The following is an 11730-nucleotide window of genomic DNA, read 5'->3' as shown; positions in this document are numbered from 1 at the left end:
GATCTAGTGACAAATTTTGGTTGGAAGGGAGCATGGAGGGTGAATGATTGGTTTTTGAAAAAAATAGAATGACTTTAAAAATATATTTATTTATTTATTCATATTAATCAATCTAATTAAATATAGCAAAAGTAATAGTAACATTAGTAATAGTGGTAGTAGCAGTATTATTATCATTGTTATTGCTGTTGTTGTATTATTATTATTATTATTTACATTATATATTACATAATTTACTGTTAGAAACTTGAAATTAATATAGACCGGCAACAAAATGCCCTTCCTGCTGGATCGAATCTGATCAATAATTGAATTTTCTTGTCATTGCAGTGCAAGGGACGTGAAATGAAATCAAGGAATTGTATGCCCACCACGCTCTCTCTTCAACTTTGGGCATGCTCGCAATGCGGTTCACGCATACAAGCAACCATTCATGCTATAAGAGCCATGCATTTGTATACATTGCATCATATAGGAGCTCAAATATATTCTATGATTTTAATGTTCAAGAATGCACAGGCTTGCAATTCACTGAATTCAATGCCATGCCATGGATCAGGGCAATTACGTTGTATGTCACAAGCTCAAAAGACGTATGGAGGCATCTGGTTAGAAGCACTGCAGTTCACACCTGCGATTGATCGCATCTAAGAAAATTTCGCTCCATATTCATCTAGTACATATTGTTGTTAATATTCAAAGCATGTATATTGCCTTTCTATAGCTAATAAAATAGGTGAAATCAAAATACAAGCACAATTAATTGGTTTATGTGGAAGTCTAAAATGGCTATTTATTACAGATTTCTTAAGCATCTTCTTGATTACCTCTCTATGACATTTAGCATCAAAATTATTAGTGGATGGAAACAAGCTTGGTATTCATTATAATGCATAACAAGCCAGGACATGATACAGATAGGAGTTGACCATAGCTAATAATTACGAGAAGGATGTAATCACAAAAGGTATCTTATCAAGAGGTTTCATTTTTGTTAATTTAGAGAGAGAGAGAGAGAGAGAGAGAGAGAGAGAGAGAGAGAGAGAGAGAGAGAGAGAGAGAGCACTAAAACAATATGTATGTCATGCTATGCTTGCATACATAATATACAACTTCCATCTGTTTATGGTCTTTCATCTTGCATTCATCACATCACTCTACGTTGTATCCAAGATAATAAAAGTATCGGATATGCAAACATATGTTCATATTCATAGGTAGTCATCACAAACCACATCCTTCCCTCCCTCTGTGTGAATTGCATGTCCAAAAAAGACATAATATGGAGTTTAAGTGCGGTTCACAATAAATACAGGTTAGACATAAATACAAAACTATAGATTCCAATATATGCTGTCCATGTATCTTTCATACAAAGCAACGTGAGCAATGATATATGAAATGCTTTATACAAACTCTACATTCATTCGAGGTTTGGAACCAATTATGCTCGCAGAGGATTACCGAAGGCAATCATCAAATCTAGAATGATTAGAAATTTTTGGTCTAAACAAACATACCTCCGAATTCTTATGCTGTAATGTACAGCAAAATTGGTTGAAATATAAGTTGAAGTTGGTCCGCAGAAGTAGTTCAAGCATTTATCTTTCTAGCTGTGCTGTTCTTGATTTGCTAAATTTTTGCTTGTAATTAGCTACTGATTGTTTAGACTATCGAATATTATATAAATAGTTTTTGTTTCTTGAATTTAGGTGGCATTTCCTGCCTCCTCTTCATTAAAAAAATAAATCAAACGGCGTGGCGGGAAATCAAATAGAAGCCTCCCTCGAGCCTCCATTTTCCTTTCACCGCACTGCCTCTTCCCGTCTCTGTCCTCGCTCTCCCATTTCCCCGCTCTCTTTTCCTTCTCCCGATCCTTTCCGTGCCCTAGAAACTTCTAAAAAACCCCGTTCCTCGCACTCGTCAGCGATCTCGGTTCCTCTTTCTCCTTCTCTCCCCCTCTTCCTCAAAACATAGCGGACACAATCTAGGATTTCTCTTCTCGGAATTCTGAGATCGGGAAAATGGCTGACGCGTTCGAGGACGAGGCAGAGCAGACGGTCTCGAAGCAGAAGAGCTGGTACGGATCTTTTTATCTTTTCTTTACTTGAAAAATAAATCGGTGATTTTAGGGCATTTATAGTTTTTTTTTCTTGCTGGATTTATTTCCATTACCCTGTTGATTGGAAACCCTAGGAAGCTGACTTCGTTCTGGGAGGGGACGAGGGCAAGGAGTGGACTCATGCTAACGGGTACATGAAGAGGCAAGCGATAGCCAGCAACGCAGGGGTTTGCACGGCCTGTAGCCTCTCCTGATGAAAAGATAAAATAAAAGGGGAGAAAAACAATCGCCACCGCTGTAGCGAGACTGGTGAACTCTCTAGTTTGCTTAGCCAGAACTTAGTCTCGTGGTTGTATCTCACTCAATCTGAGAGTCCATCTCTTATAGAAGCGCTCCAATGTTGGGATTCTAAAACCAGATGGAAGCTGCGACAATTCTGTGTCATCCATTCTCCAACGGATAATTTAGTTTTAGACTCACGTATTTGCTACGATGGAGTACCGAGATACTCCATTTATTTGGGTTTCATGGCCACAGCGATCAACATCTCCTGCCACAATGGCTATGAGGTAGAAGGGATCCTCTCTTATCTGTACGTGTTGCATAATTCATTGTCGTTGTTCTCATGGAATTCTTTCTTAAGGACATGGAGTTTTCAATTTATTAGCTCAAAAATTGCATCTTTATTGGTTTGAGTGGTTAAAATTGTTAGCTTTACAGTGGAGGATCATTCCTTTGCGCCTATCAGTTATCATCTATGAAGAAAAGGCTAAACAAAGAGATTTAGTGACAATTCACTTAACAACTTAGTGAGAACAAAACAATGTCAAATCCCACACAAGAATATTGCTGTAACTTAGGCCTTTTTTTCTCTTAGTTTCGACAAGACCTCTATTTTTAGAATTTAGAGAATTTGGGGAGACAATGTTTTGGTTGGAGATTTCTCCTTGTTGTTAGTTGGCAGGTCGCCTCATTAAATCCTACTAGTTACTCTAATCTAGCCAAATAGTTTTAAGTTTTCTGTTCCTCCTTCCAAATTCCAACTTGCTAGTTCGCAGATCATGTTCTAGTGTAGATGACAGTGTATCGGTGTCCATTACAATAAGTACTATAACTTATTTTGCTTGTAGAGAGAACATCTCAAATTTCATTCCAATTGATGTGGCCATTTTCTTCACGATGTCTTACCAAGTCAATGATGTTGAATGTTTTGCTGATTCCCAGTTTTTGTGATTGTTCTAGGCACCAAAGCATTGCTTTCAGTAAGCAATTGTGTGTAGCAAGGCATTTGACTGAATAGAAAACTTGCTGCCTACATCTTTCACGTCAAAGAAATTCTATGAGTAGGATATCATTAGGGGCTCGTTTGGTTCGCAGGAAAAGGAGGGGGGAAAGTGTGGTCAACGGGAAAGTAATGAAATGCCTCTTGTTTGGTTGGAGTTTTCAAAGGAGAGAGATGGGAAAGTTATATTCCCATGGGAATATGATTCCCACATTTCATGGGAAAGTCTTTCCCATGAGAAACATGGGAAAGTTACTTTCCCATGAGGTGGGAATCACTCCTTTTTTATTTTTTTCCAAAAAGACCCTTCAATATTAAAGAAGCATTAAAGAGGCATTAAAGAACTAATTTTTATTAAGGGCATAATAGGAATTATACATAACTTTCTTAGGAAAGTGGGATGGTCAACCAAACATAAGCACTTTGGAAATTTGTCACTTTCCCATGGTTAACCAAACATGCTAAAAATACTTTCCTAGGTATCCTCTTCCTAGGAATATGATTCCTGGAATATGATTCCTGGAAATTTTTCCTCCTCTTCCTAGGAGGAAAAATACTTCCCGCGAACCAAACGAGCCCTAGATATTTCTTCACTTCTACTACCTTTTTTTTTATTGAGCAACTAATGAATAATTTCTCCATTTTAAGTAGCTTTGCTTGTAACTTTTACGGACTTCGATCATATATGCTGCAAAATAAGCACCAATGAATTGCTTTGGATTAGATATTCAATCAATGTCCAGAGTTTGTTTGAGTGCTCCTTTACTTAAATTTCTTGATAATGTCTTTCATGTGGTTTTTGTTTATCTCTTTGAATATTTTTGTAAAGTACACTTATACAAATATAGAATGTCCAATCTCTTGTAGAACCGTGAAGGGCATGCTGCATACATGATCAGAACCCTCTGTTTGCAATAGTATTTCATCAATTAAGTTACAGAATAGAAAAAACATTCTGCCACCAGTTTTTGAATGCTTGGCACAACTAAACTGCAATTCTGATTGCTCAAGTTGCCATGATACTCTCTAGAGGCGATCGATAAATCAGGTATCTTATTTAGATTTGATGACTGGTAGTACACTATAAGTCTGAAATTATTTAGGGAAGAGTGTAGTGATAATATTGGTGGCTGGTGAACCTACCAATTATTCTGAAACTTGGTATATATCAAGAGTTTGCATTATAATATGGAAGACAACAACATTCATGTAGGTTACAATTACTAATGTGCCACTTAAACAACAACACCCCCCTTCCGACGAGCATGTCTCATGTGAGTTGGATGGGAACTCTTCATCAAGAAGTGAAAGTTTGCAATTACATGTGACAGCTTTTGCCTTAACTGCATGGAAGTCTAGCATGTGGCAGTAGAAGATAGTTGGTAAGGGATTGATGCTATTTAATGGGTTGAATTGGCATTTTTTGTATATATGTTGCTTTTACGGTAAGTTGTTGTAAATGAAAACAAAGAGATAAAGGACTCTAATTTCTTGATATGAAGGGCAGAATTCTTGTTAACCCTGCATCGTGTTGCTTCAACCTTTTAGATGGGCTTCCATGGCTGGAAAATTCATCTTCCAGCGTTTATGAAGGGGAAAGCACATGTCTGTCTTCCATATACACTTCTTTCCTTACTTTCCAAACCATAACTCTTTTCCATAACATCAATAAGAGCAGCCAGTCATGGATTTTTTAACAAAACCCTCTTACTGTGCCTACACCTCTTGGCCGGTCTTCCTACTTGTTCCTTCCTTCCCTTCTTTTTTACCATATTTCTTCTCAAACCCTCGGTTTTTTCCTTTATTATATTATTTGGATGTTTTTGAATAATTTGATACCTTATAATTCACCTCCAAATGCGCACATTGTTTTCAACACTTCAGTAACTTGTAGTCACATATTGATGTTACTGTATGAAACTAAAAGCAGCCTTATAGAGGTTTACTCCTATTTTTTTTTGTCTATCTCCTTCTAGTTTCCCCCCCTTCCTTTCTCTTTGCTGGTGAAGAATTTGAAATCTTAAATAATTTTCATGCATGTCACTTAGATCAATTATTGCTTGTTAGGCAGCTCAAAGTTGGCTTGATTTAGCAAAATGTTAAATGAAGGCTTAAGTAGTGTGATTTGCAAAGAGTACTCCATTGAACTCTTCTTCTTTATTCTGCATTTCTGCGGGATTAGAATTGCTTTTTTGTTGATTCTTCAGTATGTTGTGGACCCTTAGTGGTTGACATATCTGCTCATTGGTATTTTGAAAACTTAGCCTTCCATGAATATTTAGCGGGGAACAGTATCCTTTATATTCAGTGGAGCATCTGAAAACGTTAGTGCAAAAATTTTTGGTAACAAGGACGCCTGAGAAAAGTTTCATAAATATGATTAGTGACTCCTTACCCTTTAATTTGCATATATTTCCTAAAACATTAAACTATCATCCAAAGGTGACTAGAAGAGAGTCTGGATGCTATTTAAATGAGAGGACTCACCTTTAGTAATTGTCTCCCCCCAAATTCTGCATCAGAACTTGGTCCTAGAAATGGGAGAAAGGCTGCTGACTAAGCTGGATATGCATCACCTGCCACATTTTGATGTGGTTGCGTGGCCATTAAGAGACCTACTGGGTGCAATTTTCCTTTTTTGTTAGGGTTCTTTTGTTGAAGCATTGCCTGTAATTTTGCAGGGTACTGGCTCAGGTTCGATCCAGATTTTGCCAATAATTCCACTAACTTAGCGGGGTGTACATCATCTGAACTGCTGATGCTCCTGGTTAGCAGCATATGCCGCTTGTCTATGCGGTGACCGGCGAGAAGGTAGGTTAGCATGCAGCAGGACAGGTATGATAGATCTGGGCAATTTATGATCTAGTGAGACCTACATAACAAGATTTGATAGTAGCATTTCTCCCATTACCTGGGTTTCATGTTACCTCAACTTTGCATGTGTATATGGTGTCTCCTGACAGTAAGAGAAGATAATGGACTGCAAATATATGGAACTACATAGAAGTTGTATATAGCAAGGTTATTCAACTCAGTTCCTTCAATAACAGCATGGTCTAGCCATTGGAGATCCAACACTCATCACCTACCTGCCTTCCCCTGCATGTGCTTTTGTCTGGAGAAGTCATTTAGTCAAATGCCACTTCTTGGCTCTAGTCATGCGTAGTTATTATGTCATTGTGACGTACTATGGGATTAGTATATTGACATTTGTGTACAGGTGGGGATATCCACTATAATTCCAATAACAAGAGAAATCAATTTATGATAGTTTTGTAAGTCATGGCCTACACAGCTTCACTAGCACGTGGAGTTTGTGTGGAGAAATCCATATCCTGTCTTGGATGACAAGTTGGCAACTTCATTATCTTATAGTCAAACTTACTTACTGCACTATTCTTATGTTGATTGGGACATGATAACTGCCATTTTTTCTATGCATTATACATTTGACACTTGGTGAAATAATTAAAGGATGATCTGTGGTGTATGTCATGAGGGTAGGGGATGTAGAGATTGACCTCAAGTGATAGTTTGTTTATTTATTTTAGCTGGTGAATAAAGATTGACCTATCAACCAGAAAATAAAGATTGAGCTCATGACTGCCCATCTTTTTTTCCTTTTTTTTTCTTTTCTTTCCACCTGTATCTCCACAGTGACTTGTTTTTGCCTTGTTATTTTTTGTCTCGCTGCACAAAATAAGGTTTCTAAATGCCCATTTCATCTATCTTGTTCGAATCCCATTTTCGATTTCCTTGTCCTTATCGGTGCTTTTCAATGTCCACTTAATAATACGGTGTTGGTATAATCTTTTATGTCCTATTTTAAAGCGCTTCACATCTTTTCTCCATGTGTTCATACTAAGGCCAGTAATTGTCCTAGAGTGAGAATTGACAAGGATTTTGTTCGGTTACTGATGGTATCAGTCGTATGTGTCGTATGGCCCTGCAAGAAGATGAAGTTTAACATTCACCCTTAAAATTTATATCTTTAGAACAAGGCTATTAAATTCACAAATATCATTTTACCTGAAATTTTCTGAATTGCCACAAGCTTCTCACATGTTTAGTGGATTCTGCTGCTTTATTTATTGGTTGATATAGATGGTATTCTGGAGCTGTCTACTTTAGTTGAGAGGTTTTGATATACTAAAATTTCTGCATCCGGGTAGTAGATATTATGCAACAGATTTTTGTTGGTTGTACACTAATTTGGTAGTGTGGTAGGTGTTTCAAATGGAAATGACAGCAGCCGCCCCTACTCTTTCCCAAACTTTAAAAGGATGCCTGCCCAACAGTGTCATTAGGCAGCCTACGGTTGTCTCCTATTTCAGTAAGTCAATTTAATGGGAATAATCAATGTGCCCGCCAAATTTATACATCTCTTTCCTTTTGTTTTGCTCTTGGAATCCATACTCTTACAATAGTAGTCTAATAGAATTTTACTTATTGAATAACTCTTCTATTTCCTTGCTTTCTTCTGTTTGCTTGTCTGTAGCTTCTTCTTTTTTCCCTCTTGTGCTTATCTCACAAATGAGGAGGCTTTAGGATCAATAAATGCTACAAGAGTAGAATTTTACTTATAACTGTTCTGTTTCCTAGCTTTCTTTTCTTCTGTTTGCTTGTCCGCCGCCTTATTTTTTTACCTCTTGTGTTTATTCCACAAATGAGGAGGCTATATGATCAATATATGCTACAAGAGTAGAATTTTACTTGCTGATTAACTGTTCTGTTTCCTAGCTTTCTTTTCTTCTGTTTGCTTGTCCGCCGCGTTATTTTTTTCCTCTTGTGCTTATCTCACAAATGAGGAGGCTTTATGATCAATAAATTCTACAAGAGTAGATGCCTGACTGTGACTAAAATATATTGCTTTCAGAAGTGCGATCGATTGCTCCAATTGCCATCTCTGGAGATGATATAAGGTCATTGACATGTTCCTAGGTGTAAATGGCCATGATTATCTTGGAGTAATCAAAGGATTCTTTGATTGGAAGGTCCTGCTTAGCGAATTTGCACTACAGTGATCTTTTGCTAGTGTTCTGCTCTAATATTAGTTAGAAAGGGACATCAGTCAACTTTAACAATGAAAATCTTAAATTAAGATGATGAGAGCAGGTGAGGTCTTCAATGCTATAGTATGTTATTCCAGTTATAACGACTGCTGGCTTTAGAATCTGAAACATCTCCACCTGCCTCCCCAGTCCTCTCGTGCCCTGTTCGCATGAGCTGGTCTACTTTGATGACATTGTTTACCCCCTTCCTTTCTTCTTTCCACTCCCATGAGGATTTCAATTCACAGCAACGTAGAATCTTTCCTGCCTGATCTTCTGGAAGCCCTTTGCCTCATTTCCCAAATGTTGCTGATTTCAGTAGAGCATTGCATGCTCATCAAAATGCTTCTGATTTCTTATAGTCTATCGATACATCCGATGTCTCGCAGGCATGAACTTTATATTTGCTGATTATGGATCGTAGACCATGATAGACTAGCAATCTGCTTTAGCAGCATATTTGACGCGTAATTGATTTAGATGTTATTTTATCGTATAAACAAACAAAATTTCACATATTCATCGTATCTATGTTTATACTATACCTAAAAAAACCTAAAACGCCATAAATCAGCTCTCACCCTTATTCCTATTCATTCAACATGAGTGATCCTGGAGCTGCCCTGGATGTGCTGCATTTTTCAATTTCCATCACACTTCCTCTCTCCAAAACTTAAAGCCCTCTTAAGTTCCGGTAATTAACCAAAATGATGAGTCTGTAAACTTTGGGAAGGATTGGATATGTTCTGGGAGATCAGTATGACTTATTTAAGCATATATTTAGTCCCATATTAGATATTTGTCATAGAGATCCTGAGTACTTATATAGAAATAAAAAATTTAAAAAATATTTTTCGACTAGCCATTTTGGATGAAATTCTGAATTGTTACAAATGGAATCAGAGCGAATACAGTTTATGACCTATATGGACTAGACACTGCATTATAGGCTTATTGAGGTTGAGGCTAGGGGTGGCAATCGGGTCGGGTCAGACATAAACAAGTCAGGTCAGATATAAATCTGGTCAGGAAATCATAAATTTGAACCGAACCTATTTATTAAACAGATCAGAAATACAACATGAACCTGACCTGTTTATTAAACAGGTAACCCGACCCATTTAACCTGTTCAATAAACTGCCCGACCCGATCCCACCTACCCGACCCGACTCGATCCGTTTAACAATTGCCCTCCCTAAAATTGACCCGTAGAAAGAAGAGTCAGTTAAAATAAAAGCCAATTTATTTTCCTTGTTTATGACCTCCCCTACATTTCTGTCTCTCTTTCTTTCTCTCTCTTCATTCAGTTGCAGTCTGCCTCACGTACCGCCCATCGTTGGAGGAGATGGGAGAGGCGAGATGGGTCCTCTACTTCACCGATCGGAGAAAAGAGCATGTTGAAGCTGCAACCGGCGGCCGTCGTGGCTCCTCCTTCGCCGCTGGCGGGCTCCGATCGGTTCGGCAACGGCGGCATCTGGATCGCGGATCCGGCTCCGAACCCGAAGCCCCTGCAGAGATCGCGCCCCGGGGACCTGGACGCCATGGCTTCGCAAAAATCACGAACCAAGGGATGATCCGGATCCTTGGAGGAGATTTAGAGTTAGGGTTTCATTATTTCATACCTCTCAGTCTTCGGATCCGGTTGTAGAGAAGCTCGTAGAGGAGGACGCGGCGCTGCCATGGGACTATGGGAGCGGCCGGCGGCGACCTCGTGGGCGATGTACTCGTGGGTGCCGACGAAGGAGCAGGACTGGGTGGCGATCGGCTCGGCGACGAATCGGCTGGAGAGAAAGGAGGGGGTCGGCTTGCGGGGGTGGAAGAGGTGGTCGGGGAGGCAGGAGGGGTCGGAGGTGGCAGGCTTGAGGGTGGGGGAGGAGGTGGACTAGAGGGAGAGCCGAAGACTCGGAGAGGGGTCGAAGCGTCGAACCAAAAAAAAAAAAAAAGGGAACTGGTGCCCTAATGACCTGTGGGTTATGGGTTAGATATCTTAAATCTGTATCCGACCCAATTAATAAACAGGTTAAACGGGTCAACCTATTTATGATCCGAACATGTTTAGACCAAATCCAAATCTGTTTATGGCGAGTCTAACATGGATCGATTTGACGGGTCGGATTATATTTTGCCACTTTTAGTTGAGGCTGATCACGGGCTGATCTCGCTAAAATAAACAAGTGCCACCGTGTTCCGTGAACGTTTTGCAGATAATGACACATTTGGGCGTTACTTGTAGAACCCCTCGAAACTTCAGCATCATATAGGGAACGGTACCAGTTTGTAGGAGCCCATGCAGGAAGAAAAGTCGTAGCAGTCGCTTTCTTAAGCGACACATCATCGATAAAAAAAGGTTTAGAGTTGCCATCCACCACCGCAATTTAATTTGTCCATCATTTCCGAATTCCGAGTTAAGGACAGCGGTTTGCTAGGAAAGCTCTAAAACGGCGGATCCGCTGTTCGGCCGTGGTTAAAAGTTGTGTGTTTTCGGTGGGCCTAGTCACGTCCTAACGTAGATTGACGGCCTTGATCTTTTCAACCGGTTATTTGCTATTATGGGCCGAGTAACAAAACCCTGGCCCCACCACGTGCTTCTCTCATCGGAAGCTTCAATCCTGGCGATCGATCACCTTTGACCCTAAAATCTTGTGTGTTGGTCTGTAATCCCTGGAACGTTACACTACTAGGATTGGAGAGCACTCCTTTTATTTTTTCAGGGCCATCATCCCAAAGCTGGCCTCTTGGAGACCACCAACAATACCAGATAGTAGTCTCTCTCTTAGTTTTGCTTGGAGCCAAGGATCCATGGGCAACTGCATGGAGACCTGTTCGCCAAGGCTGGAGGAGGGAGAGGTGAAACCAAGAGGAGTAGGAGAAAGTGGTGTTGGCGTTGGAAAGGAGGGTGGCTTCAAGGTTAAGATCTTGTTGACAAGAGGGGAGCTTGAATGGTTGATGCTTCAGATGGAGAAGGGGGAGAAGACGCTGGAGGACGTGTTGATGGAGATGGGTAGGGAGAGGAGGGAGGGAGCTGGGAAAGCCCAAGGTTGGAAACCCTCTTTGGAGAGCATAATCGAGGTACCGGAGGTCCAGAGTTTTGATGCGGGCGAATGAGACACCCTCCTCGGCTCTTTTGCAGTCACGTCTTCTTTTTCTCCAGGTCTCGTGCGATCTCCCATTGACTTCCTACTTTGCTTAGTCTAAGTTTGCAAGTACCAGGGGTTTCTCGTCTTTGAATCTCCATGATTAAAGTCGGAGATGCTAATGTTTTGATTTCATGGTCGGTGAATATGTATAGGTTTTTATAGCTAGAACATCTTCTGTTTCTTTTCTCTGATACGAG

At 39.8% G+C, this 11730-nt stretch overlaps 1 protein-coding gene across 1 annotated transcript; it reads left to right on the top strand.

Moving 5' to 3' along the window:
* The first annotated feature begins 11195 nt into the window (after positions 1-11195).
* On the top strand, positions 11196-11501 carry LOC103702973. The gene has a single exon (XM_017841775.1). It carries the CDS (start codon positions 11196-11198, stop codon positions 11499-11501), a length of 306 nt encoding a protein of 101 aa, XP_017697264.1.
* Positions 11502-11730: the final 229 nt, after the last annotated feature.

The sequence above is a fragment of the Phoenix dactylifera genome, unplaced genomic scaffold, assembly GCF_009389715.1.
Source record: "Phoenix dactylifera cultivar Barhee BC4 unplaced genomic scaffold, palm_55x_up_171113_PBpolish2nd_filt_p 001240F, whole genome shotgun sequence".
Classification (NCBI taxonomy): domain Eukaryota; kingdom Viridiplantae; phylum Streptophyta; class Magnoliopsida; order Arecales; family Arecaceae; genus Phoenix; species Phoenix dactylifera.
Note: the sequence above shows the minus strand (reverse complement) of the source record. Positions and strands in the feature narration are given on the sequence as shown.